Consider the following 27,726-nt stretch of genomic DNA (forward strand, 5'->3'; position numbering starts at 1 on the left):
GGGTTTGGCGGCGCACCCGGGGCGGGCGTGGAAGTGGCGTGAGGGGCGGAAGTTCCCCCCGCCCCGGCGCTCCCGCTCGCTCGGTCCGTGGGGCAGCGCTGCGCCGTTCATGGTGAGGGCGGCCGGGAACGGGGGGCCCCGGGGCCGGGGGGGGAGGGTCTGAGGGGCACCGGGGGGGGGCCGGGTTGGGGTGAGGCAGGATGTGGGGACCCGGCCCCCGGTGGGTGCCGGGGTGCGGGTTTGGGGGTCTCAGTCCCCAGGGGCGCGGTGCTGGCAAAGGGGGAGGTTATGGGGGGGTCCAGCCGCTGAGGTTGGGGCGCTTGGAGAGCGGTTCCAGGGCTCCTGGGGGGGGTCTGGCCCTCAGCAGTGGGGGTGCCCCCGGTCTGGTTGTCGTTGTCGCCCCAGGATGGCCCTTGATGGGGTTTGGGAGGGCAGGGCTGGGGCTGTGTGCGCTGCTGTGGCTGGGTCCTGCTCGGGGACCGCAAGCACGGCCCCTGCCCCAGCGATGGGAACGTTCATCCACCGCAGGGAGCCGGGGCACGGGGCTGAGGTGGTGCTTTGCGCTCCAGATGGCCCCAGGCAGGCAGAGGGAACGGTGCCCTGCGGCCAGCTCTGCCCGTCCCACTGCCTCACCTTGTGAAACACAACACACACGTAGCTACGGCTCCGTGCGGGTTTGCTGCGGGATGGTTCTGCTTTTAGAGACGGCAGAGCCGGGGTCATGCGGCGCAGGCAGGCAGCGTGCTCCGGGCACGGTAGGACCTGGGGCTGCCTGGAGATGGAGGGTGGCAGTCAGGCCATCCTGTCACGTTGTGAGGCAGAGCGGTTAATGGCAGAGACGTGGCTTGGTTAAGGATTTGTTGTTAGCAGCTCTCAGAGCATTTGTGGGGCTAAGCCAAAATGTTGCTGTTACAGCCCATGAGCTCATTAGCTGACTAACTGGGAGTGACTGGGGTCCACTGGCTGGGGACTGCGGGAAGAGGTAGTGGGGACGTTGCACATTGGGTTTTGGTGTCCTAAGAAGGGCAGGGAAGAGAGTGGGAAGCTTGTGTGTGTGCTCTGTGAACAGCCATGTGTGCTTTAAGGGGAAAAAGCCTCAGGAAATGTGTGGATAGTCTGTATTTTAACACAGGGGAATCATCTACTCAAGCTCTGGGTGTTGGCATTTGCCCAATTACATACCAGCTTATTGGTGAAGTAAGAGCTTAAGCTGTAGAAGTTGTGAAAGAAATGAACACAGTCTTTGTGGGAAAGCGTTGGCTGTTGTGGTGTGAAATGCTGCTCGGTGCTCACAGGGTTCCTCACTGGCCAGGGTGATTTATGGTCTTTGGCTGGTTTATGTCACTGTCAGAAAGAAGACAAAGTCTAAAACACTTGAGGGCTTTACAGAGAGGAGCTGAGGCTGATGATGCCCAGCACGTCTGTGACTGCTTCTGTGTAAACAAGCAGCAGTGGGGTGCCGGAGCTGCCAGCCTCACCAGTCACTCCTTGCTTGCAGGAAGAGATGTCGGGAGAAAGTGTGGTGAGCTCAGCGGTGCCAGCAGCGGCCACTCGCACCACCTCCTTCAAAGGGACGAGCCCCAGCTCCAAGTATGTGAAGCTGAACATTGGTGGTGCCCTCTACTACACCACCATGCAGACCCTGACCAAGCAGGACACCATGCTCAAGGCCATGTTCAGCGGCCGGATGGAAGTCCTCACCGACAGCGAAGGTAAGGGGCTGCCCCCGTGTCCTCGGGCTGGTTTCCTTCCTCTGCAGTGGAAGCAGCTCAGAAGGGGTTGGAGAAACGTATTGGAGAATGAAGAGGAACATCTAGTTGTAGGCCCAGATATTTCTATGTTTTGTTAGTGCTAAACCTCAGCTTATACAGCTGAGAAAAGATGTGGAACAAAAGACTTGTATGACTTGGGAAGAGTCATACAGAGACCTAAGGAAACCTTACAGCAGTCTTCCAGTGCCTAAAAGGGCTACAAGAAACCTGGAGAGGGGCTTTGGACAAGGGCCTGTAGGGACAGGCCAAGGGGAATGGCTTTAACCTGCCAGAGGGGAGATTGAGATGAGCTCTGAGGCAGAAGCTCTTCCCTGTGAGGGTGCTGAGGCGCTGGCACAGGGTGCCCAGAGAAGCTGTGGCTGCCCCATCCCTGGCAGTGTTCAAGGCCAGGTTGGACACAGGGGCTTGGAGCAACCTGCTCTAGTGGAAGGTGTCCCTGCCCGTGGCAGGGGGTTGAAGCTGGATGAGCTTTAAGGTCCCTTCAACACAAACCTTTCTATGGTTCTATGGCTTGAATAGTTGTCTGAAGAGCAGAAGGACAGGACCAAGTCCCGAGGCTCCTGTCAGGCCCAGATAGCACAGGCTCTGCTTTTGAAGTACTAACACTGAAGCTCTCAAGCATATGGAAGATGGTGGGATAGTGATTAAGAAACTGTGAGTCAGGACTTGGGTATTTACGTTGAAGCCCAGGAGGCAGTTCCCTCATCTTGTTTCCTTACCTCAAATACAAGTATAAAATGACACTGGCACAGGGTTTATGAGCTGAAAGCTGATTTTTTGGAAACGAAACGGTTTCCTTGTGAGAGCATTGATTGTTGGCTTCACTGACACAGAGCCAGAAACTTGCTATTGTATTAGTGACAATCAAAGCAGAGAGCTGGCAAATGGCGCTCTCCATGTTAAATGTGTCTGGAAAGAAGGAATGTGCAGGATGTCAAACAACAGCCTTCTAAAGGAGCAGTGCCCAAATACTTTACTTCCTCACCAAATACGTTGATTTTATCTTCTGCTGAGATTCTTTAAAACATTTAAGTGAATACTATAGCTAAAATGTGTGTGTGATAACTGCAGCTGGGAGCAGAGATCAGCATTCTCATGTTGTGGGAGTGTCACGGAGTTTAACAGGAAGCAGCGTTCTCTTTATGTGAAAGAGAACAGTTTTCCCTGTAACTGAGGGCTTGGATACCTTGTCTGTAGCAATAACTGGTCTGTTGAAGACCTCCCCCCTCGCTGCGAAACCTCAGGCACTAATTTGAGAGTTGCCAAGTCCCTCACTTTGGAAATGGATCGGAAATTCCAAGTGAATGATGGAAGCCCACCCTGGCGTGATCCCGGCGCTTCCTCCGCCCGTCGTGGGCAGGTACCACAGGAGGGCTGGTACATCCCGTCTCATTCCCAAGGCTGCAAGTGCAGGTTCTGTTTGCTGGAGTCACTGCAGATATGAGGGTAACTGGAGTTGAATGTGCTAAAATCCCATGCTTGAGACATAAACCCCCAAGTTTACTTTGCTCTGAATCCCACAGTGTCCGTGTGGGATTGTTCCATTTTGCCAGTTTGTGTTTTAATAGGAATTTGATACTTCCTGTATGTTGTAACTGAGACACTCCCATTGCAGTAGATCTTGCTTTATCTCCCCGTGCCTGGTGTGACACTGGAAACGGGGACAATGGTAGTGGAGCTGTTAAAGGAAACCCTTTTTATCTGAAATCCTTCAAAACACCCCTCATTGGTCACACCCCGAGTCTGGCCCCAAACAACGTGGTTCTGAGGAAAAGCAGCCGGAGAAGCTGGAAGGAGGCAAGTTTTGAACCAGCCTCTGCAATGTGGCACGAGGGCTCCTCCTCTTTGTTCAGATGCGTTCTCCTGAGCCCAGCACCATCTCCCAGCTCTTTCTCAGAGCTTAACGATTGCAACGTGCTGCTGGTTGGGAGGCAGGAAAGACTCGAGTTCTCTCTGGTGGAGGATGAGTGTTTGCAGCTTAGAAATTGTTCATGAACTGTAGGAAATTGCCATTGGTGTGAATTTTCCAGGTGCACCCAGCTCTTTCCAGGTTTCTTTTCTGCAGTGTGGTTATTTTCTTCTCTTTGCTATTAACCAGCTGATCCAGGTACATGTTTTTATCCAGCTGCTAGTAAGACTTGAGCATCAGGCAGGCTTCAGTGTCAGCCTTCAGTGTGAGGCTGCTATTTCATCTGTCAAAGCTCGCTCAGGAAACGCAGTCTGGTTTCATTTGAGCATTTGGATGCTGTCCCTGAGACTCGTTGTAAAACAACAGATGAATTTCCTCCTGTGTGTACGTACAGTTCATGGATTCCTTCCGCAGTAAATGGATCCCAGGGCACTTTTGTAATGCTGCAATTAAAATAGCTTGAAAGGACTAAATGAAACCCACTTCTTGGGCTTTGCACAGCTGTGACGGAGTGGCACGGGGTCATTTCCCTGTGAGTCATCGTGCTGTGGCTGTAGGGTTGGCTCTTTGGTTTAAAACAGGAGGTTTTGTAGCCATCACTTGTATTTTGCAATGCTGCTTGAAACGTTCTCTCATCTCCAGATGAAAAAGAGCAATTCTGCCTCGGTTTCACCATCTATAAACAGAAAGTTCCAGCCGATTTTTACAGCCTACAAGGGGAAGCACAGCAGAGATGATAACAGAGAAGTTTGGGGATCATAATTGTGCTCTCACCCTGCCCATTGCCTCCTTGCACGTTGGGGTACTCGAGTAAACTCCATCAACGGCTGCAGTTGTGGACTAGGGATGTCCTTGGTTATTAGCATGTCTTGTGCTCCCTCTTCTCCTTAAAATGGGAGATCTCACTTTCCAGACCTCTGCATTGACAAATGGGCTTTTCCTGCTCTGGCTGCACAGGTATAGCCTGGATCAGTCTTTTGTTCTTTGATTTCTCTGTCTCTAGCTCTCCTGCCTCCAGCTTTCCAGTCTGTGGCATTGCAAGTGCAAGCACACTGTTCTATGTAGCAGCACAATGAGGGAGACGGGAAGCCTGTAGTAAACTGCTGGAGAGTGTCTCAGTTTTCCCCAGCAAAGGGCCACATTCCCCTTCGAATTGAACCAAATGTTCAGACTTTACCAGCAATTCCATTCATGCAGAACACACAGGGGCTGCTTTAACCTACTTTCCTTATTTGTCCAAAATATGACTCCTTCCCCACAAGCGTTTCCTCGCTGCATTCCTGAGCTGCAGCCTGGAAGAGTGGCCATCTGTTCATTTATGGAGCCTCAGCCGGAGCCTCGGCATCGCCTGACACCGCGCAGGGACAAGAGCTGAAGCTCAGATCCTGGGTCACCAGTTAAACCAGAGAGGACTTCTGCTGTAGCTCTGTCTCCTTTCCTTCACACCACTGTCAGCACGTAGCAGTGCTGCTGAGCTCCAGGGCAGGGGCTCTGCTTCACTTTCTGCTTACACACACTGCTGCATCGTGTCTTGCAGCAGTTGATGTTGTGCTGATAACCACTGTGCTCTACCACGTTAATGCACTTTGGGGGTGTGCAGTGTTTGCCATGACACTGCCCATCTGTGCTGCTTTTCTCTTGCCAACCTTCTTGCACCTCTACTGGATCACAGGGGCTTCTTGTGCTGTTTTCAGGTGCAACAACCTTTAGATGGTCAAGTCTAGCTGGCTTTAATAACTGTCTGGAAGGAACAGCCACACGTATGTGTCACAGGGCCCTAAGATAGAAGGCAGGGAAATAATGTGTCCGGGCGTTGGGGTAGAAGGAGAACAGAGTTGGTTGGTTTGAGAATGAGAAGTATTTGTTCCTCTGTTTCAGTTAATTATTGTCAATAACTGGGGAACTATAAGAAACAAATGAACTTCCCACCTTACTCCCACGTCCTCTGCACTGGAAATGCAGGAGGAGACAATATATTCCCTGGGCTTTCTGCTGCTCTGCTCACCAGCTCAAGCAAGGAGCTGGAGTTTATCCCTCTTGGCAGGAACCTGCTTGGTGCAGGTGTTAAGGCCTTTTTCCATGTTTGCTTCCACTTCTTACTGTGCCCTTCCTCTGTCCCCAGGCTGGATCCTCATCGACCGCTGTGGCAAACACTTTGGGACAATCCTGAACTACCTGCGGGACGGGGCTGTGCCGCTGCCGGAGAGCCGCAGGGAGATCGAGGAGCTCTTGGCTGAAGCAAAGTACTACCTGGTCCAGGGGCTGGTGGACGAGTGCCAGGCAGCCCTGCAGGTAGGTCACAGAGCTAAGGGGGTTACTCTGGCTGCACTGAGGGGTCCAGAAGAGGAGGCAGCATCTGAGCAGAGCGAGATTCTCTGCTAGTCTCCACTTGGTGCCTTTTGGAGGCTGGGATGGAATGGAAACAGTTCATGTTGTTGATCTGCTGGAGTCTGGTCACATCCAGGAAGATGTACCGAGTCCTTCTCAACATTTAGTGCTACCCAGTTGTAGGGATAAGCAGTTGCTCAGTTGCCTCCTCTGACTCCTGGCAGCGTGCAGGGAGCAGCAGCCTGGCTCCTCTGCACTGTTCTTCACTGCCATCAGGGTCTTATGTGGCAAAATGGTCCCCCATCAGCACAAGCACACTGACCTCTTCACCACAGAACATGCAGGACCTTCCCAGTTCTTAGGAACGTGCCCTAATGTCCATTTATATTCAGCTGCTGTTTGATTCTTGTTTCAGCAGAACAAAGATGCGTATGAACCGTTCTGCAAGGTGCCAGTCATCACGTCCTCCAAAGAGGAGCAAAAACTTATAGCCACTTCCAACAAGGTAAGAGCCAGGCTGTGCCCTGCCCTGGGAGGGACAGAACCAGCAGTGGTGTAGTCACAGAGGGGTTCAGCCCCACTGCCAGCCTGTGCATGGCAGCTCTGCTCCAACAACAGTAACAACAGCATCGCACTGGGCTTGGGCCTGATGGTGTCATGTCATAGTGCAGTTTCTCTGCTCTTCCTGTACTGCCTGTAACTGATCTATGGTTTGTTTTTACAGCCAGCAGTGAAGCTGCTGTATAACAGAAGCAACAACAAATATTCCTACACCAGGTAAGTGACTTATTTGAAGTTTTAATAGACTAAAACCCATGCTAAGCATTTGCTTTTCCCTCACTCGGAACCAGTGACAGATTGCTGCTGGCATGCACTCCAATTTTTCCCCTATTAATTTCAAACGTCAGTCAGAAGGGAGCTTGCTGTCATCAATGGAAGGCTATTGCTGTGCCAGTGGAGTTCCTCTCATACTTCAGTGCAGCTGGCAGAGGCTCCTGGCCAGCTGCTGGCCTGCATTCCCCACGGGCTGCAGCACGTTCTTTGAATGCAGGAAGCTTTCCGTGCTGCAGTGTTCTCAAGAAGTGGTAAAATCAAGGCTGGGACCTTGTCTCCCTTTCCTTATTCTGTGTATATTCCGTGATACAATGCTGTTCCCATCCAGCTGGCGCTGAGCTTGAGCTTAGGAGTGGTTTTACTTGGGTGATAGAGTTTTATACACCAATGCAATGGTCCTGGGCAGTATTATTCTCAGTACTGCTGATGTATGACTGTTCTTCAGCAGCAGGTTTTCCTGCTAGTGCTAAAGTGGATAAATAAGTTATCCACTGCAGGGCTGGATGCCAGCTGTAAGCACTGCCCTGCTAGAGACAGAGTGAGCCAAAGGAAACCGGGCTTACCGGCCTGTAGGTGCTCACTGCCTGAGCCCCGTTGTGTTCTGCGTGCTGCCTTCAGTACCTTGACGTGACCACTGCCTCCCTTCATCCCTCGCAGCAACTCCGATGACAACATGCTGAAGAACATCGAGCTGTTTGACAAGCTGTCCTTGAGGTTTAATGGGAGAGTGCTCTTCATAAAGGATGTGATCGGAGACGAGATCTGCTGCTGGTCTTTCTACGGGCAGGGGCGGAAGATCGCCGAAGTCTGCTGCACTTCCATCGTCTATGCCACTGAGAAGAAACAGACAAAGGTAAGAGCAAAGCCCTGGATGCTTCCAGCAAGGGGCTGCTGGCAGCAGCTTCCTGGCATCTGGTCCACTCTGAACACTCCTTTCTTTGTTGAGCATCTCTGTAGAATAATCGGTGCCATTCAAAGTGGTGCTGGTCCAGGGGGTTCGTTGGGGCAGGCGCTGCTTGCCTGTGGCACTTACACAGGCTGGTTGTGGTATCCCTTAATGCAGGTTCAGTCCAGTTCTTTATCTTTAGACAAACTTGTGTATTTGAGCAGCTTTGGTTGACACCCCTGTGTAAAGACAGATCCTGGTGAGCAATGACATGACTTCACTGTGCCACCTTCCCTTACCTTCCCCGGGGGAAACCTGTCTGAGGCTGCCCTGTGGGCCGGCCAGCTCTGAAAACAACCCTGTTTGCTGGCTCAAAAGCCAATACCAGAAACGATCGTGCTGGGAAGGATTCCTGTGGCCAGAGTGCAATTAGGAAACTTTAAGACCAGAAGGGTGTCAGGGATTAAAAACAAGGCGACGCTGTGCCCGCAGCGCCTGGCCACGGGCGCGAGTGACCTCCTCTTTGCTGGGCGCGCAGGTGGAGTTCCCGGAAGCCCGCATCTACGAGGAGACACTGAACATTCTGCTCTACGAGTCGCAGGACGGGCGGGGACCCGACAACGCGCTGCTGGAGGCCACCGGCGGCGCCGCGGGTCGCTCCCATCACCTGGAGGAGGACGAGGAGCGGGAGCGCATCGAGCGCGTGCGCAGGATCCACATCAAGCGCCCGGACGACAGGGCCCACCTGCACCAGTGACTGCTGCGGCGCTGCCCCGGGGCGCTGCCCCGCTCTGCTCCAGCGCCTGCGGCACAGGAGCAGCGCTGCCACTCGCCTTCAACAGAGGCTGTAAATTACGTTGTGTAACAAACTAGGTTATTTGGGGTATTTAAATGCAGTAGTTGTAGGACAAGGATCAAGGAGGTTACTGGGCAGCCGATAGATACTGTAAGGACCTGGTGAGCAGCTGGAGAAATGCCCGGAATTGTTAGCACTCTTGTCTTTGCTGTAGGGAGGAAGGGGGCTGGCTTCCTTTGGCTTATAGTAACTATCCTGCACTTTAAAACAAACATACAGTCAGTCAGCCACACACCTCCCCTCCGGCACTCACTGACCCTGTCTCCTCCCAGGCAGAGAAATGGGGTGATCTGAACACACCTGAGCTGCTGCAGAGCTCCCTTCTCCCTTCAGGCAGTAGGGTTGGTGGCTCAGGAGTGCCTCGGGGTGACTCCCAGGAGGACACAGGACACGTGCTGACTTGATTCCTGTAGTGCTGGGGGAGCTGCTGCTCAAAGGGTTCAGCAGAGCTGCTACAGCTCTGAGCTCTGGAGACCCTCCTCTTCTTTATCTGAATGGTTCAAGGGTGGAAGATGTTAAAATTCCTCCAAAAGGAGGATTGGGAGCAAATTGCATGGGATTGCTTTTCCTTAGGGTGGTGTTGCTGCCCGTTAGCGCTTAGAACTTCTGCCTGACCCCGGCTCTCAGCTGGGGTTGGTTTCCATCAGCTCACACCTCAGTGGGCTGAGCTTCCCTTACTGCAGCTGAGGCAGGAGCTGGGCTCAGACTCCCTGCGCCAGCCCAGCAGCTGTAGCTCAGTTCTGTAACTGATACAGGAGCATTGTCTTGCTCTGAGTAAGGACAACACAAGTACCATGGGGACGAGGAGCAGAGAAGGGCCCAGAGGCAGTTAGTCCTTGTTTGACTTTATCCTGAGCACGTTCCAGGTCTCTTCAGAAGTGGCAGCTGTGTGTGGAAGGGCAGAGCTGAAGCGCTGCATGCAGGAGGCCGCTGGGGTCTGGCTGCTTCTAAGAGTACTTTTCTAGCATGAATGAATATTTTATCTACCTCCTCATCTCTTGTTGCCTATCGTGGACTCAAGTAACAATTACAGGGGAGGATGGTGTGTTACTCAATAGGACTGGATGCTGGAGGCTAATGACCAGAGCCACAGCTCTGATGCTTAATGAGAGGGAGGGAAACGCATGTAGGAAGTCTTAAACTTCAGGCTGGTACCTTGGCAGACACCAGAGGACTTTGGCCTATTCTAGAGGGTTTTTGGCCCTTCATCTGTAGTATCTCACACTGGCCTTAATGGCCAGACATCTCATATGGAGCAGCAGCTCCATGTCCCTGTTCCTTTGTTATCTTCCTGCTGCAAGGATTCCAACTCCTGGCTCAGGGCTGTTAATGTTAAAACCAAAGGTGTTGCCAGCATCACCAGCTACGTTACTCCAACACTTGTTTCAAAGAGCAGTTCCACCCCAAACTCGGTAGAGCTTGTCTGTAGTGGCTAAAATAAAGTATTAAGTGTTTGCTTAGTGGTACAATTTTGAATCAAGTTAAGCTACAATGATTTCAAAGTTAGGCTGAGGTCATCCTGCTGGTAACCAAAGACTTTTCTAAGCTACAGGCAGCTGCTGTGGCAGATGGGGTTGTTGTACCTGTCTCCTCTCCTCTTTCTTCTTCAGCTACTGCTTCCTAAGAGCTCAGCAGCTTCAGCTCTGTCCTGACAGTTACAGGCTTCTCTTGCAAGCTGTACTTACCTGTGTTTGCAACACACTGTGGGGTTGCAGAGGTCCATAGTGCAGAGTGTTGTGAAGGACGCAGTGCCTCTCCCTTCTTACCTTCCTGATGTGACAAGCTGGGGTGTGTGGAAGGGAAGTCCCCTGAATTGCTCTGCTGCTGCAGCTGTGTACTTTGACACTCACCGGCTGTTTGTGGGGTTGAGGGTCTGGAACAGACCCACTGCCCTGGAAGGGTCCAGGCCCTGCCCTGGCTAAAGCTGTTCAGTCTGGCTGCTGTGCCCCAGCCCTCCCCTGCAGCAAACCCTGCTCCCTTTGCTAACCCCCGAGAGCTGGCTCTCCCGTGGGCCAGGCCAGGCTCCTCCTCAGCTGTGCTGAGCCGCTGCCTCCCACCACAGCCACTCCAGCACCCCCCCGGCGCTGCTCAGACAAACCCCGTCACGTCCCGCAGCGCAGGAGCGGGTTCAGCTGCAGGAGGTGACGTGTGGTGACACTAGTGCTAAGCACCCGACGGGTCACAGCTCTGTGATTAACGTCTCTGTAAATAGGTTCTTAACTGGCTTCAGGATTTCCTCTTTCAGGTTTTGCTAACTAAGTTCTTAGAAACCAGGGGATGGTTCTTTTTACTCTTTGTACAGCAGTTTATAGAGCTGTGGGTTCAGTCGCTCCAGGAGAGTTGGAGTAGTTTCACTTTTGTTACTGCATTTATGGGCAGACTCTGCTTTAACCCTCCCCATGCTGGAGCTGTGTAGCAAAGATGTCCTGGTGTCACCTTAGAACATCCTGTACCTGCTGCCCACTTGTCCTCGGGCTGTGGAGAGAGGCTTTGTTAATGCCATTGCACAAATGCTCTCAGCTCTTGAGCCTTTTTACTGTAAATGGTTTTGCTCCACAGCTCCCAGGTGAAGGTGGGAGCAGGTTCTGGCCACGAGCAGCTCTGGCTTAGCTGGTTCTGCCACCCGTGGACAGGGAGCACAGAGCTGGCTGCTTTGGTTCTCCAGCCCCACGCACCAGACACCAAGAGTGACAGTACAGCAGCACAGAGTGACTCAAATCTGACTTGTGGAAGTGATTTTGTCCAGCAGCAGCTTTAACCCTGGGGGGGGTTAGATCTCCCATCGGGGTGTTTACTCCCACCTGTATCCATGTAGTTGTAGCACCAGTCTTACCTTAGAGCAAAGGGCAGGTAGATCCTTTCAGTCTAAATGGAGTTGTTCCGTCTCACAGGCAACAGCAGCAAATTCCTCTGTTCTGTACAATCATTCCCTCCTACTTTATACTTATGCACAGGAAAAGCTTCAGCTGCAGCTCAGTGTATGGTTGATGTTTGCAATATGTACTTTTTTTTAATGTAACACAATAAATTAGAAGATATTTCATATTTACATGTGAGTCACTTTATTACTTGTCTGAAGCCGTCCTCGGGGTCCATGATCTGTAAAGAACTGTCAAGAAGAAACACCAGACATCATCCTCCCCCTGCTTGTTGGTTTTACCTCCCAGCACTGCTCACAGCAGTGATCTGGCTCTTTGGCCTCTGCAGAGCCCAGGCTGTGAAGGCAGCAAGTCCCAGCTCTCAGGCTGCAGTTCCAGCCCAGGCAGAGCTGGAGCAGGGGCTGCACCAGTTTGCCTCAACGTGAGGCAGCAGAGGAAGCGCGATGCACACAGCAGTAAAACAGCGTCCAAGTGGGAGGTGCAGAGAATTCCCACCTTCCATCCCCTCCCCTTGGACACCTCAAGGGAGCAGCAGTGCCTACCACACATGAGCAAACAGACTCCTAATGCAGTGGATAGAAAAGAAGGTTCTTCAGCAGCAGGAGGCTGGTTTCTTCTTGCTCTAAGCCAACACATCCCTCTAAGAGCGGACGTTTTGGTCATCTTTTAAGGTTTTGCTTCCTGCTGTGCAGGGAGAACCAGGACCGTGTTACCTGAACAGCAAAGCTCTTCCCCAGGCCAGAGCAGACAAGACAAGCTCAGTGAGGTTTCCAGGTGAGCAGCTTCAGAGGCTGCAGCACCAGTAAGACCACCAGCACCATCCCTGCTGCCACATTGAACCATCTCTCTGTGTGCCAAAGGTTCAGCTGCTGCCTCTAAAGGCTTTGCCAGCTTGACCGAGAGAAAAGGTGGTTTCAGACCAGAGTTACCTTCACTGGTGCAGTTCTGGGTGAGCTGTGACTCAGGGCACAGCCAGAGAAGCCTTTCTGCTTCTGTACCAACCCTTCCTGACTGCTCAGAGCTCTCAGCTCTGAGTGCCCAGAGATGGACATTTTACACATGGAACTGCAGCTTTTAGTTTAAATGTCTCCCTGTGACTGGGTAATGAGCACCTTTGCTCACTGGAATGTTACAGCAAGATAATGTCATTTATTTAGCTATAGTTGAATAACTTTAAGCTATAAAAAAGAGCCTAAAAGATGCAAGCAAACTCAAATCACAGCAGCCCTGTGGCATCACAGATTCCAGGGCAGGTGCGAGTGCTGGTCTCATCCTGCAGGCTCCTTTCTGCTCCTGGCCAAGACAGCAACCAGGAACAGGGACTGTTCCTCATCAAGACTTTGCCTGGGTTGACACCTGGATGAGAAAAGGAAGGAGACATTAGATCAGGTACAAGTGTGATGTCCCTGAGGTGTCCTGTCTATGGAAAAAGAGGTTGTGTGGTTTCTGTTTAACAGTTGGCATGTAAAGACAACCCCCTTCATCTCCAGACTGCAAGGACAACTAATGGGAACCCCAAAGGGATTACACTTCCATGTGTAATTCCTCCATGGAGCTGTGAGCTAACAGCACCAAACACACTAAGCCCAGCAGTAAAGCACAAAGAATCACACCTTCCCCTATTCCTCTGCCCATGCTAGCTGGGGAGAGCAAGCAGCAGTGACAATTCATGCGCAAGGTGCAGCTTCCGACCTGGCCGTGACCATCTATTATGTGTTACCTTACATAGGTAGTTACTGATGGAGTAGTTACATCACGCACTTCTGCTCTGCAAGAGGAATCAAGTCCTCCTGAACTCACACAAAGGGCCCTGCCTGGAGCTGAGCTGTGCTTTCTGCAGGGGCTGAGCAAAGGAGAAAGCACAAGGCACGTTCCAGGGCTTGGCTGAGGCCTTACCACTGTTAGTTGTCCAGTTTTGGCTTTGAAGACCTGAGACTCCTGCCCAAGAGAGAACACCATTGTCCCTTCCTTCCCAGAGCCAATGCGGAACTGAAGGCTGCAAATACAGACAGAATTACTCATTAGATGCTTTCCTTACAATAGGCTTTACTCTGAGCCCTCTTTATTTCTGTTCCCTTGGCAAGTCCCCTTAGATTAGAAGATCAGAGCCCTCCAGCTTAGGTAAATTTCCTAAACAATTGCATTACAGCACCCACGCCAGGAGGGTTCGATGAATGGAGCGTCCTGCCTGGTCCAGGCATTTGGATTTTCCTGGAGCAATTAAGCACCGGAAGACAAGCAGATCTGACCTGCAGAAAGCCACTGAACACACAGAATCTAATTACAACTGAAATGCAAAGGCCAGAGAGGAAAGCTGGAGCAGAAGCCTGGGTTTCATGTGCCACTTTCAATTCATGTAGAGATTTGAGAGACAGACTGCAACCACCTGCCATTAGCTCGGTGGCGTGACTGAGAAGGTTCCTGTGCTCCAACATCACATTTCAGGGTCTTCTCAAGCTTTCAGGGAGAGGAGCATTTATCCTGAAGTGACCCAGGCTCAGCCCAGGAGGCTTTTCTCAGTCCATGCTAATGGGATCTGCTGCAAAACCACTAAACCACAACCTTACACCCAGGTCACATCAGCAGAAGCCTGAAAAAAGTGGTTTTAAAGTACAGGCACCTGTAATCAAGTTGATGCTTTAGGAAGGTGAGTCATGGGCAGCTCCTAGAGCAGAGCAGCACCAGCAGGGTACAAACACAGCCAGCAAGGAAGGAAGCTTCATCAGCATGGGGAAAAAGGTCCAGGGGTGGGGCAGCCACAGCTTCTCTGGGCACCCTGTGCCAGCGCCTCAGCACCCTCACAGGGAAGAGCTTCTGCCCAAGAGCTCATCTCAGTCTCCCCTCTGGCAGGTTAAAGCCATTCCTCTTTCTGATGCAGCCCACAATAACCAGCTCAGGGCACTGTGTGCTGTTACTAGTTTTGACTTAAGTACTCCAGCCCTAAAAGTTTTGGAAGCAGGTTCTTCCCTAAAATACACCCTGCCTGACACCACCCATCCCACTGCCCTCCTTACCTTCCCTGCACGACTTTAACAAGGTGTTGCTTATTGGCCAGCATGCAGAGCTTAGTGACTGTCTCAAAGACGTGCTCACACTGAAGGATCACATCTCCCTGGAACAAGAAAGAGGCACAAAGTCATCAGGCATCACCCCAGCACATAAGCCACAGAGCAGCTGTGCAGAGAAACTCCTGTAGGAGTGGCTGCTGTGCAGAAGGGACAGATAACCACACAGCAATTACAACCACTGATAACTACACAGCAGTTACACCAGTTATGTACAAGTTTGGTTTGTTAAGTATCCTTTGCAGGCACTATTCAGGATTTAGAGCAACTTGGGCTCTAAAAAACAGGTAAGGGAAAGCTTTTGTGGTGAGACAGCAAGAATGTAGGTGTCCAGCTGATGACAGAATTAGTAACCATCAGTAATTGGGGAATCCCAGCATTTCATAGGAAAATAGAATCCCAGCCTGGTTTGGGTTGAAGGGACCTTAAAGCTGATCCAGCTCCAAGCCACTGCCACGGGCAGGGACACCTTCCACTAGAGCAGGTTGCTCCAAGCCCCTGTGTCCAACCTGGCCTTGAACACTGCCAGGGATGGGGCATTAAGATATTAGATATTAAGCTATTAAAAACATCAACTACAAGACTTTACTATTTTCTACCTTCTGCTTGTTGTCCTCAGGAACATGAATGACCACGATCCCATCACTCAGGTTACTGGTGGAAATACCTTCAAGCAAAAAGCAGGAATTAGAGGGAAAACTGCCAAAGACGGTTCCAGGCCAGTGTTATGGTGGCTGCTCCTGCAGGGGCAGTGACTCCAGCCTTTGTTTTGGGAAGGCAGGAGGGAGAAAGTACACATTCCAGCCTGGACTGCAGTTCAGGCAGGATTAAAAAGTACCGAAAAAGGGTGGCGATGTGTAGGTTGGGTTTTCTGTTTCCTCCCCTCCATGCCAGCAGAAAGCAATCTCCTCCTGCATGTAAGTGTTTCAGAGAAACACTTAAGGTAATTAAGAGTCCTCTTAAACTTACACTTCGAGGAGCTGCACGCTGACACCCAGCCCCTTTATCCATCCCCCAGGAAAAAGCCTTCTCGGGCAGCTCATTGCTTCAAATTCCTCTGAAAGATGGAGTTGCACAAGTCCATCTTCCCACCCCAAAGCCCACATGCAGCAAGGACAGACCCCACTGGTTTCCACCCTTACCTTTCAGAGTGGCATAGTCTATTTTCTGCTTGATCTTGGCCATTTCCACCACGTAGGCTGAGGACTGGGTCAGGACAAGGAGCCGGTCCCGTGCTTTGAACCCGTTCCTGTCGTACTTTATCACGGGGGTCACATACTGAAAACAACAAGTTGGTATCAGCATTGCTCAGTACCACAGGGTGCTGTGCTGGAGCCAGGTCACAAGGAGCAGCTCTGCACCCTGGAGCTGCAGAACCTCTGCTCACAGCAGGCTGGTTTCCTTCTACTTGGACATGCAGATGGCAGAATGCTGCTTTGAGATAGATGGTTTACCTGTGCCCTCTATGCCGTGCCCATGGGAAGTGCAGCACGCACCTGCACTGCTGCAGCCCCAAGAGGGTTTGTGATGCTTTTTTAAGCTTTTATTAAAAGGAATCTTAAGTAACTTTTGTCCAGGTGCATTTTGAGACCTGCCTCCAGTTTAAGAGCAAGGAAATACTCTGTACACTGCTACTGCATGGCTGCAAGGCAGCCTCAGGTACCACAGAACGCCCAGTATGTGTGACCAGCCAGCTCCAGGGCTTCAGGGAAGCTGGTTCAAGGGCTGCTGTCCTCCAGTTCCCCTTCCCTTACCTTGATCTTCTCACCGTGGAGGAGCTGCAGTACTTTGGGGTTTATATCATTCTCTTCTAAGGAGGAAACCAGAAAGATAAACTGAGTGCAGGCGACAGCCAGCCACCATTCCCACCAGCACAACCCCAGAGAGATGCATTCATTGTCTTTATCCCATTAAACCTTGTTCCCTTTGTAACACTCCCTTCTGAACCAAGGGTTCCAGCTACTCCCAAACCCATTTCTGTGGTTCTTCCTGCCTGACAAGTAATTCACATGGGGGGTTATGGCCTGTTCTTGGGTCTGTGCTTGGTTCAGGCCCTGGCCCAGGCACAAGGAAGACTTGTGCCAAGAACCACCCAGAACATTTCTCCTTCTGCACAGTGCTCCAGCTGAAGCTCTTTGGGAGCTTCCAACAACCCAGCATAGCACCCACACCACTGCCACTGCTCCCTACCAGGCTCCCAGATCCCTCTCCCTGCCCACACACTGCTAGGGCCTTCTTCTCATGCCTTCCACATGCTTAACACTGACTACACGGACTCCCAAGAGTCACATCCCTCCTGCCCAGCAGCTGGATCCCCATGCTCATTGTACCACCTGCACCCAGCCCCCTGCTTCATCTGTCATGGGTCCTGCTCCATCCCACCCCACAGGGATCTCCTGGGTTCACGGCTCTCCATCCCAAGAGGAATTCCAGATTTGAGAACAAAGTCTGGCAGATCAGTCTCCACATTCAGCATCACTGGACATGACATGACATGACAGAGGAAGGGAACTCAAATGGTCAGGCCCAAACACAGCAGGCGATGCTGCCTCTGTCAGATGGGAATTTCTCTTAGAAACCAAGTCTGTTCTGTCAGGAATGTTCCTGAGCAAGGAGCTGGGATCTTCAGGGGCTTGGGGGGTACTCACTCAGCCGGGTGTCTGCGAAAGGCTGGTTGATGCTCTGCACGTAGCCCTCCTTCTTCCCTCGGAAAACAGCGCTTGTCACCACCTTCTGCTCTAACTGTTTTGACAAGGAACAGCCTTTACCCTCTTGGAGTTTCTCCATCAGGAACATCAGCAGTTGTACCACAGACACCATCATCCCTCATGCAGGATCTAACTGACTTGTGCTGCTTTTCTTCCATCACCTATAGGTTGTTCCCATATTACACCAAAAAGGGGTAGCAGCGACTAAGTATTCCTACAGTTTTTTTCTTATTTATGGATCTTTCCTACTACATGAAGTGCAGTTTTAATGCCATAAGACAAAACCCATTGATGTGTAGAACCACACTGTCCATTGCCAGGGCCACTGAAACCAACAGCAGGCTGAGGAGCAGCCGTGTGCAGAAGGTGCTGCCTGCCTTTCAGACAGGTCAGAGAGCAGAACCTGCACAGCCTGTTCTAACTCACACATTTACATCCCATGTATTACTTACCTGCACCTTCCTCTCAGCAGTAACACCTCGGCAGTATTTCCTTACTAGGTTCCGAATGCAGACTTTCTGTAGCATCTCAGATGTCTACATTAAGGAAAAAAGAAACAGCAGGGGGGTTGTGCCAGCAGCTCCTGCTGCAGCCCTGACAGACACTCACCCAGTGCGAGCTGGTTTTAACATCCAGTCACAAGCCTGTTTGAGCTCCCCCAGCCCAGAGACCCACCTACAAGGAGCTTTGCTACCAGAGCAGGGCTGATGCCCACCAAGCAGCTGAGTCATTTCTAGGGTTACTAAAAGCCACCTTCACCCCTCCCAAAGCCTGCAGCAACCCTCACCTCTTCCAGGATGGAAGGAGGTTGGAGCCAGCTCTTGTCCAAGACATTTTTTGGGACATGGTCTCTGAGCTTCATGAAGTACTTGTACTGCACAAGCCTCACAAATTCAATGTTCTCTGGGCAAAGGGGCTTCTTCCGATTGATGAAGCCATTGATGAACCTACAGAGAACATCAGAACCAGAACTTACATGTTACCTTCAGAAAGCAATGGAAGTGAAAGGCAAGACACAGAAGGCACAAAACAGGCACGCAGATCATTGATGCTGACTCAGGTACACTGTCACCTGTGTTACAGCAATGGAAACCTTCATCTTCATAATATTCCAAACACATTTGTGGAAGTCAGAGAATACATGAAGAGGTGACAGGCATTTCTGACCAACCCCAACCTTCCTGCAGTGGTAGCTTAGAAATGGAGGTGAAGGAGGTGGTTTTGACTCACTGCATTGCAAGTACTCCAGATTCATTGTCCAGAGACCATCACCACGCTGTGACCCACCACCACAGCCCTCCCCAAGACCACCACACAGTGATAGTTACTTCCTGATTATCTGAACTGCCCACGTCCTCTTCTTGGCCTCTTTCCGTGCCAGCACTCCTCGCCAGCAAGCCTCCAGCTTGATAGCTGCAAGAATTAATCAGGTCCTTGTATTAGTATCAGAGCTCTGGTGCCACACTATCCTTTAAATTCACACAGCACAAGCTACAGCTGGCTCCTTGGCAGCTCTTCCCATCAGCTGATCTTTACAATAAGCAGTTAGGAACAACTTCTTCTCCAACATAACTGCTTGATCCAGTATTCCCTGCACTGTGGAACTCAACGTTGAGGTGGTGCCAGCCCTTTCAGCTTCCCGCTGTCCCCCATGCACAGCAAGTGGCCCATTTCAGAAAGCTGCTCTTTGAGCTGCTCAGAGCTAAAGAGAACTAAAAAGAGACCTTTGTGAATGCTCTTCACACGGCCACCACCTGCCTCTCACCCCAATACCCACAGCCCTGTGGGGAAGCTGGGAGTCCTATCTGCAGTAAGGTGGATTCAGAACCACCCAAATGTACAATTCCTACTGGAAAGCATAGCCCCAAGAAGAGAGTCCTCAATTCCAGAGCCCATACCTGCTTCTCTCTTCTTCAGGTACTCTCTTTTCCCAAGGCAGCCTTTGTATTTGGCCTGTAGTCTTGAAACTGGCCAAAAGAGGAAAACAAAAAGCAGAGATGTTGCTCATGGCAGGGGGATGCAACTGGATGGTCTTTAAGGTCCCTTCCAACCCAAACCATTCCAGGATTCAGGAGCTGTGCCCCCAGCAATCAGATGCTGCATGCCCCAGCAGAGGAGGGTCTGCACAGTCCCTGAGGAACAGAGGTGCCAAAGCACCAACAGGAGCAGAAATGGACTGTGCAGGTAACTGTGCCCTGAGGCAGCCCCCTGCATTCATGCGTTTCAGGCTGCTTAGGCTATACACAGATAAAGGGAATGGGGAACATACTTAACAGGTGCTTCCTGAATTCAAACGCATCTTCAGTAGCAAACAGAGTCTTTGGGAAACGAATGAAGATTTTGGTTCTGAAAAAGAGAGACCATGAACAGCTTATTCACAGGGAGCCACGGTTTCAGCTGCCCTAATGGGGCTCAAAGCCCTCCAACCCACCAGAGTGCTAACGAGTTACATCTCCTTCTGTAACCACTTCATTTGTCCAGCTGGCACATCCTAAAAGGGTGCCAAGGGCTTGGCAAAGGGTGACAGAAAGAAGGTAGGAAGCAAAACCCAGTTACTGCACAAGGCCCCAGGTGCACTGGAAGGTGCAGTGTGAAGACCTCTGCCTCTCCACAACTTGTATTCTCAAAGCCATAGGTTGAAGATGATGTTAGGCAGAGGATCAAGTATAGCAGGCACCACACAACTGAGCAGGAGAAGTCACAGCCAGAGAAAGAAAATTTACCTTCCCAATTTGTATTCCTCAGGCTTGTAACCAAGATGCTTAATGAGCCTCTCCACACCCTCAGCTGCTGGCCCATGCCAGTGTGGCCACGTAGCTGGACAGAGGGATTTATACCTGAAAAATCAGCAAGACATCAACACAAACGACTTGATGCTTGAGGAACCCCTTCCTGAAGCTCTTCTCCCCCAAATTCCCACTGCTTTATTCAAGACAGAAGATGCCAAAGCAGAACAAACTGGATACAGACAGAAGACACATACAAAGGTTATTTTTGATGCAGGAGAGTGTCTGCTGGCACCTCCACGTCTCTTACTGCTGGGACTTGACATTTAAACAAGCCTTGCTCTGAAGCCCTCGTGGGAGGACAGGTTTGCTTGGCCAGAGGGCAGAGCAGTTCCACTCACCTTTGCAGGAAGAGCTCGTACTTGCGCCGGTAGGCGAAGCCAGCGCGTCTCACCCGCAAGTGCTCCATCAGGCCCAGGTATTTCACCTGGTGGCGGATCAGGGAATCATCAAACTTCCCTGCAGTAAGAACACACATTCAGTGGGAAATACTGACACTGGAAGCTCACTCGTTTGTCCATATATAGGGACAAATAAGGAAGAAATCAAATCCACAGTTACCCAAGGTGCTAGCTTAGCTTATCATAGAATGGTTTGGGTTGGAAGGGACCCTAAAGCTCCTCCAGTTTCAACCCCCGGGCATGGGCAGGGACACCTTCCACTAGAGCAGGTTGCTCCAAGCCCCTGTGTCCAACCTGGCCTTGAACACTGCCAGGGATGGGGCAGCCACAGCTTCTCTGGGCACCCTGTGCCAGCGCCTCAGCACCCTCACAGGGAAGAGCTTCTGCCTAAGATCTGATCCAAATCTACCCTCTTTAAGTTGAAAGCCATTTCCCCTTGTCCTATCACTATATATATAGAGTCCATATACATTTCTGTATACACACACACACTCACAGACCATATATATATATATATATATATACACACACCCTGTATTTAGCTACAAACTAAAGTCTTCCTCATTTTATCCTCTTGTCTCAACCATGTCTCCAGCCCAGTGCCTTACCAGGCTCCTTGTTCTCATTTGGTTTAATGCATCGGACATAGGAAGGCTCCTTGGACACCAGGATTTCTATAAGACTTGTCAGACTGTTTTTGAACTGGGTTGCAACCTAAGATGACAATGGAAGAACTTCCTTAGCTTTGGAGCTCATGGCTGCAGTAACTGAAACCAACTCATTCTCTGCTCCCACCTTAAAAATAAGTGAAAAGCTGACACATGCATTAGGACCACAGAGCTTCGGAAGCATGGTCAGGGTTAAGTCACCTGGACAGAGTGCTGAGCTGGAAGATGAACCTCTGCCATGCATGCCGAGGCAGCACTTCAGAACCCAACTACTGCTGGATGCTAGGCACAGGGCTTGTTTTGGAAGGATGCATTAATAACAGCATTAAGCTATGTCACTTTGCTAGCTGCGGTCTCAGCAACATCAACCACCAGGAAGCTAGCACGAGTATAACACCAGCAAAATTAATAGTCTAATTTAGGACTAAGGACAGGATCAGCAGTTAAATCAAGACTTGTGAAGTTGAGTTTCTATTTAAAGTTAAGACTAAAGATGAAACTCACAGTCTCTGGTCTCCTCCTGTTGTCTAATTCTGACAGCAAGAAGCAGTCTCTGAGGATGCCATTTTTAGAGTTGCACAGCACCTGGAACAGGAGAAATAGGAGAGAATTAGAAGCTGCCTTATTTAGCAGCTGTGCTATTCCTGCTGTGATGCTAAGCTGGAGCAGCACAGCTGTAAGGACACACATGTGCCTGAAGAACATTAAGGAGAAATACATGTTCTTGTTTGCTACAGAGATTAAATCGGCTGCAAAACATTTCTGCTTCAAGCATGATAACTTAGGACAACAGCATCCCTTTTCTGTTCTTACCTCTTTCAGGTTTCTGTACAGTAGGTCATTATTCTTCTCTAGAAATCCTGAAGAAGAAAAAGTAGTTTAATTCTTTAGGAGGCCACACACTTCAGCACAAAATCTGGATATTTATATCCACAAAGTTCCCACTGCACCCACATTTAAGATTTCCAAGTAATGGCACCTTCAGAGGGCAGGTATTTTGTAATTCATCTTCCCATCAAGTTATCATCTACCACACTGGCTTAAAAGCTCAGGTAACTTCTAGATGAGCTCTTTGCTCACACTCACCCACAGCACAGTAGGTGACTTCTCCTGCGTAGTGAAGGAGGCGGAAATCCACCCAGTCAATGGATTTCCGTGTTTTCTGGTCTGCAAGCTTGCGCCTGTGGGGGAACAAACACAGAAAACCAAGAGCAAAAGGAGCAAACACACTTCCTCAGCTTGTAGAGAGTCGCCTGCATGAAAAGCAGCTGTAGGACAGCTGGAAGGCTAATGTTTGTTCCTATTGATGTGGTTCTATCTACACAATTACAGCCCATAATCAAATCATCATCTGCCTGTCCATTGTGACCAGCTACCAGCAGAGAACGGGAGTCAGCTACCGCAAACTCCTCAGGGTACCTGTGACCTATCCATTGCCTATTGGCAACCATCACCCTTTCCCTTAGATTTCTTCTCATAACATTCATTTAAATATATTCTCATCACCTACATGAGGAAAAGTGAAACTGGCAGGGGAGGATTGTTTGAGGTATTTTGCCCTAGAGCAAGAACCCAAATAGAGAGCAGGAATCACAATTTCCAAGAATAGCAGGAAAGTTTTGGAAAGCAAGGACTCCTGGGGAAAAAAGAAGAACAAAGGAAAAAAAGAGAGCAACTCAACAGTTTAAGTTTCAGCTTTGTAAGCAGTCACTAACAGCAGAGCTGTGTGTCACAACAGCACATGAGTACAGAGTCCCCTTCCAAGAGTATTGCCAAGAACAGATCCCATTTTAAGAAGCTCTTGTACTTCTCTTTCAAGCTTTCAATCAGGCAGAACAGTATAAAGGCACATTGTGGTGACAAGGAAGTTGGCTACAAATTCTCCACTTGGCTGTGATGAACTTCAGAAATGTAGAAATGGTGACAATTCAGCAGTGTGACTCTGAATTGATGGCTTGTCAGAGCCTTCCAGTAGGCTTCTGCTAGGAGCTGCCAGAACAGCGCCGTGCCAACGCGCTCATCTGCCACCAAAACTGAATCTGAAAATACTCCACATTGAGTATTAACCAAAATGCCACTCATCTGAGAGATGGGGCCCCCCAATGTAAGAAGGCTGTGGACCTGCTGGAGTGAGTCCAGAGGAGGCCACGGAGCTGCTGCGAGGGCTGGAGCAGCTCTGCTCTGGAGCCAGGCTGAGAGAGCTGGGCTGGGCCAGCCTGGAGAAGAGAAGGCTCCTGAAGGGGAGACCTTAGAGCAGCTCCAGTGCCTAAAGGGGCTGCAGGAAACCTGGAGAGGGGCTTTGGACAAGGGCCTGTAGGGACAAGACAAGGAGAATGGCTTTAACCTGCCAGAGGGGAGACTGGGTGCGACCTTAGGTGGAAGCTCTTCTGTGTGAGGGTGCTGAGGCGCTGGCACAGGGTGCCCAGAGAAGCTGTGGCTGCCCCATCCCTGGCAGTGTTCAAGGCCAGGTTGGACACAGGGGCTTGGAGCAACCTGCTCTAGTGGAAGGTGTCCCTGCCCATGGCAAGGGGTTGGAACTGGATGAGCTTTAGTCCAGACTTAAAGATCAGCATCACACTAGTAAGGAGCCAGGAAGCACCACCTCCCCAACGCCCCAGGTCATACTCTACCAGCATAGCACGTTACAGCATTAGACAGTGGAGAGGCTGCTTGATTTTCTTTGGGACAAAGCAAAAATTGTTCCCTCCCCAATACTCTGCTATGGGTAAGAAATGGGAAGAGTTTTCTGTGTGGCAGGATACAGAGCGTAAATGCATACGTCACGAAGTGGGCATGATCTCCTACTTTCTCTTCCAGCTTTTCCAAGAAGCTCAAATCAGTCGCTTCACCAGGTCGTAAGCATTCTTCATCCTGGAAGAACAGGCACCACGTCAAACACTGCTCTGAACAGATTACTCCCTCCTCAGTAACACTCAGTACAACCTTGTTATGCAAAACCAAAGAGCTTGATTACAATTTGAGATGAGTTCTATTTTATACAAGCAATTTCTTAGTTAAGGAAATGCCTTTCTTAAGCATCAGACAGAGGTGCTGTGGAAGCAGCTACCACCTTTAAACCCCACAGCTCTAGCAAGCAGATCCTCTGTCTTCTGGGTCTTTCTTTACAAGGTCTATCTGCTTACATCCTGAATAATGCAGACCCATCACATAACTAGAGGAAAAAAATATGATTATGGACCATTACAGAAGGGCACAGGCACATGTTTTCATTTAAACAGCACAAACGCTTTTCTTACCAGAATGGAGATTATTCCTTTATGCTTCTGCTCAACCAAATCACAGATGATCTTGTTGTTAAAGTATGGAATTGGTTCCCACTGGCAGAGGAAAAAAGGAAGAACAAGTTCAGAGGAAGATCTTTTATTTGCAATGTAAATTCTTTGAGCCAGCTTCCAATCCCACTAAACATGAGTCTAATTACACTGCAAAAGGGTTACAGAATGAGACCCACTATGTTATAAATACTATCTTATACTTCCCACATGAACAATGCAAACTAAAAGAAGCGGAATGCCTCTTCATTGATGATCAAAAGCATTCAGTGTAATGGCAGTTCAAAGGAAAAAAGAACAGGGGAAAAATACCAAGTTACCTCTATTCCTTCCAGTTCATACTCCTCCTGCTCTGCTTTCAAAGTCATCTCAATCAGCAGCTGCTGGAGCTTCTCATTGCAGTAATTAATGCAGAACTGCTCAAAGCTTCAGAGGGATCAAGTGAGCATTAGTTTTTATTTCATGGGCAGTTCTACTTCTCCCACCACTTACTGTTTTCAAGCCAAACAACTCACTTGCATACAGATCAAACCACACATTCCTCCCATGCTATTGTACCAAGACTCAAGTTGAAGCAAGCAGTCCAAGCTAAAGCTTTCAACAGGGGGGTCAGCTAACCCAGTGCTCCCAGCTTTTGTGGCCACCCCTATCCTGCCTTCCTGGGCTAAGAGTAGGCTCAAGAATCCACGTAGGACTCCAGCACATGCCCCACCAACATGAGAACAGGTTACCCCAAGCCTCAGGAATAGCTATTACCTGTTTGTGTCCAGCACTTCAAAACCATAGATATCCAGCAGGCCAATAACTGTTTTCTGAGTTGAATCCTGTCAAAGACACCATTGCCCTGTTATTGCTGCTTCAGCTGATGCTTCTTCCCTGCACGTTCCATGTTGTTTCTCTCACCTAAATCTTAAACTTTCTCTTCCAGGGCTTCATGTCATGTGCCAATGGAGCAGCCACTTTAAAGCAGGTAATGAACTGCTAAAACTACTTAACACACCCCCTTCCACACCCAACTAAGCAGTGGCCCAGCTCAGAGCTGTGGGATGCCCCTACATCAGTTATCAAGCACCCAGGATATTTGGTGATGAGGGCTGTAGGGCCTCGCTGGAGAAACTCTGCTCAGAGTGTGAGGAGCACTTGGTGTCCAGGAGGACACTAGACCAGAAACCAACCTTGTTGGCCAAGGAGCCGTTGATTTTGTTGACCAGCCAAGTGAAAGTCCGTCCATAAATCGCCTTTGCCACTGCATCCCGAGCGTAGAATGCCAGATCCACGTTCAATGGGCTTAGGACCTGAAGACGAGTAAAGGTATGCCAGAGATGAGAAACACCCCAGATGACCAGAGCAAGCTATTGCAAAGCCAGTTCACAGCTGTGGCTTGGAGAACCAGTCATGTTGTTGCATACCTCGTGGTGCTCAGCTGAACTACAGCTGCCTACAGCTTATGTACCACCAGCGTGACTTTAGTCTGCTGTATCATCAGGATGGTGATACTGCGTTTTGGAGAGTATTATTTTAGGCAAGTGGGGAAAGCATTCTGACTTCCTTTTAGTTGTATTAAACTTGGCACAAGCAGCTTAAAGAATAGTTTTTACCAGTGCTTTTCTCTGTTTATACAGCCCAGTTTCCCAAAAAGTGCTCGAGGGACTGAACAAAAGGGAATTGCTTGGCTCAAATAAAGCTGCCTGCAAGTCCCCATGCCCAGCTTTTTCACAGTGACTCCCTGGTTCAGCAGCAGAACTCTAATAATGGGAATATGATTTAGTTTAGCATCTTGGGCTGGAAGAGGATGGTGATACAGAGGAAGAAAGACAGCCAGAGCGATCTGGTTTTGCTGTAACAGTGCTAAGAATAGAGCTCCTCATCCGTTACCACCAGTAGCTGGGCTCCCAGCTGCCTGGGGTTACCCAGGACCACTCACTACCTCTTCAGATCTGGCTTCAATCTTCCGATTGGTGAGAGCTTCCTGCAGAATGGACAAGTGCACACCCAGCAGCTGCAGAAAAACAAATACCTGCACTCAGAGTACGGCCAGCAGGAGGCTTTACATAAGTAGTATTGTATGAGCAGTAGGGCATAACCCCCCAGTCCACTCCCAGTTAGACTCATCTTTGAGCAACAATAAGTTTCGAGGAGATGTGCTACAGAGAAAAGGGACCCTATAATTCCAGACAGCTTATAACAAGAGCTGGGTATTTATATATCAATTCTTCTGCTTGTGGGAACACATGTTTTTCTCCTTAAGAGAAAAACACGGCAAGGTTAAGTCTTTCTTCACAGCACTTGTAATACTGACCTTTGAAATCCATTTGATCTGTGTGCCATCACGAATGATGGCATGTCCGTTGCTATCTTCTTCAAACTGAATGTTCCCAAGGTGCAGGACACTGGCAACAATTCCAAAGAGATGCTAATAATGAGAGATACACCATTAGAAAACAGGTCCCCACAGCTCTATGGGATGGTACCAATCTTTTCTACAATTGCTCATAACCAGAGTGTTGGCCCTTCACCCACCCACTCCCTCAGTCCCCCCAAAACAACGTCCTATTCCACCCTTAATGCTCCTCCCAAGCAAAGCTGCTTCCATCACTTTTAAGGAAAGACAGCAGTGCACTCCTCACTTAAATCCCCTTTGGCAGGCTCAGTCCCCTTTAGCACACATACCTCTATATCTTTCTCAGTGAAATCAATGATAGAAAAAGCTTTGCGCACTATTTTCCAGTCATTCTTGTCATTAATAGAAAACACTTTGGCACATCGACCCTGTAGAGTAAAAGATGAATTAGTGCTGTTCATTGGCAAAGCAATTTTATTATCAGCAGCACACACAGCATTCTACTGGGCATACTCCTTCCACTCCCAGTTTCCTCAGCCTGTACAGATGCAGTCTGCAACCAGGTAGCAAGTTTAATTCACTCCTGCTAATCCTCAAAAGGGCTCATTTGATCAGATCTTTCAGCTTATACTTAAAACTTCAGATAACTTAAAGCACTGAGCTTGGAAAGTGATTACCATAAAGTCTTATGAAGGGCTTGAGCTCACAAACACCTTCCATTTTTATGGTAATAGTATCTTCTGCCCAAGTATTCTTCACTATTGAGGAGGAAAGACAACTCTTCTCAATGAATCAAGCAGCATCTCGACCACACCAGGGGGACCTAGGGTCATTAAATGGTTTGGTGACACTGGTTTGAAAGTACATTCTCACAGCAGCAGTCCAGATGGCAGTAGTAAGCCATTCTGTACACACAGAACACAGGGAATTCACCAGGGTTCTTGCTAATGGTAGCAGCTCAGCAGCACACTCAGTATGTGGAGAAAGCTGCATCTGCAAC

The 27,726-nt window shown here is 49.8% G+C and overlaps 2 protein-coding genes across 3 annotated transcripts in view; one reads left to right on the top strand and one right to left on the bottom strand.

Annotated features, from left to right (window-relative positions):
- Window positions 1-9: 9 nt before the first annotated feature.
- Window positions 10-11,634, top strand: KCTD10 (potassium channel tetramerization domain containing 10). 2 transcript variants are annotated; one of them, XM_030501276.1, is made up of 7 exons: window positions 10-112; window positions 1,499-1,712; window positions 5,804-5,973; window positions 6,425-6,514; window positions 6,734-6,786; window positions 7,501-7,696; window positions 8,268-11,634. In XM_030501276.1, exons 1-7 carry the CDS (start codon window positions 110-112, stop codon window positions 8,484-8,486), a joined length of 945 nt encoding a protein of 314 aa, XP_030357136.1. In that variant the 5' UTR covers window positions 10-109; the 3' UTR covers window positions 8,487-11,634. The 2 variants fall into 2 exon arrangements, with proteins under 2 accessions (XP_030357136.1, XP_030357137.1); XM_030501277.1 differs by having other exon boundaries at window positions 6,428-6,514.
- A 957-nt stretch (window positions 11,635-12,591) lies between these two features.
- Window positions 12,592-27,726, bottom strand: part of MYO1H (myosin IH) — a 28,872-nt gene continuing 13,737 nt past the window's right edge. The window contains exons 7-32 of the mRNA XM_030501914.1: window positions 27,056-27,154; window positions 26,685-26,798; window positions 26,313-26,384; window positions 25,561-25,680; window positions 25,142-25,209; window positions 24,706-24,811; window positions 24,350-24,430; window positions 23,872-23,963; window positions 22,179-22,273; window positions 21,906-21,952; window positions 21,597-21,677; window positions 21,033-21,138; window positions 20,365-20,482; window positions 19,961-20,074; window positions 19,507-19,583; window positions 19,136-19,204; window positions 18,566-18,650; window positions 18,025-18,184; window positions 17,690-17,773; window positions 17,178-17,271; window positions 16,284-16,339; window positions 15,672-15,807; window positions 15,129-15,196; window positions 14,479-14,576; window positions 13,361-13,460; window positions 12,592-12,820 (exon numbers count right to left, since the gene is read on the bottom strand). Coding sequence (XP_030357774.1) covers window positions 12,797-12,820; window positions 13,361-13,460; window positions 14,479-14,576; window positions 15,129-15,196; window positions 15,672-15,807; window positions 16,284-16,339; window positions 17,178-17,271; window positions 17,690-17,773; window positions 18,025-18,184; window positions 18,566-18,650; window positions 19,136-19,204; window positions 19,507-19,583; window positions 19,961-20,074; window positions 20,365-20,482; window positions 21,033-21,138; window positions 21,597-21,677; window positions 21,906-21,952; window positions 22,179-22,273; window positions 23,872-23,963; window positions 24,350-24,430; window positions 24,706-24,811; window positions 25,142-25,209; window positions 25,561-25,680; window positions 26,313-26,384; window positions 26,685-26,798; window positions 27,056-27,154 — 2,364 coding nt within the window. The 3' untranslated portion in view covers window positions 12,592-12,796. The remainder of the gene's footprint in view (window positions 12,821-13,360; window positions 13,461-14,478; window positions 14,577-15,128; window positions 15,197-15,671; window positions 15,808-16,283; window positions 16,340-17,177; window positions 17,272-17,689; window positions 17,774-18,024; window positions 18,185-18,565; window positions 18,651-19,135; window positions 19,205-19,506; window positions 19,584-19,960; window positions 20,075-20,364; window positions 20,483-21,032; window positions 21,139-21,596; window positions 21,678-21,905; window positions 21,953-22,178; window positions 22,274-23,871; window positions 23,964-24,349; window positions 24,431-24,705; window positions 24,812-25,141; window positions 25,210-25,560; window positions 25,681-26,312; window positions 26,385-26,684; window positions 26,799-27,055; window positions 27,155-27,726) is intronic.

The sequence above is a fragment of the Strigops habroptila genome, chromosome 11 (genome assembly GCF_004027225.2).
Source record: "Strigops habroptila isolate Jane chromosome 11, bStrHab1.2.pri, whole genome shotgun sequence".
Classification (NCBI taxonomy): Eukaryota; Metazoa; Chordata; class Aves; order Psittaciformes; family Psittacidae; genus Strigops; species Strigops habroptila.

Bases quoted from the DNA above. Each gene is read 5' to 3' on its own strand.
- KCTD10 (XM_030501276.1), top strand. The intron at 1,713-5,803 runs GTAAGGGGCTGC...CTCTGTCCCCAG, and splicing joins AGTCCTCACCGACAGCGAAG to GCTGGATCCTCATCGACCGC. The intron at 6,787-7,500 runs GTAAGTGACTTA...CATCCCTCGCAG, and splicing joins AACAAATATTCCTACACCAG to CAACTCCGATGACAACATGC.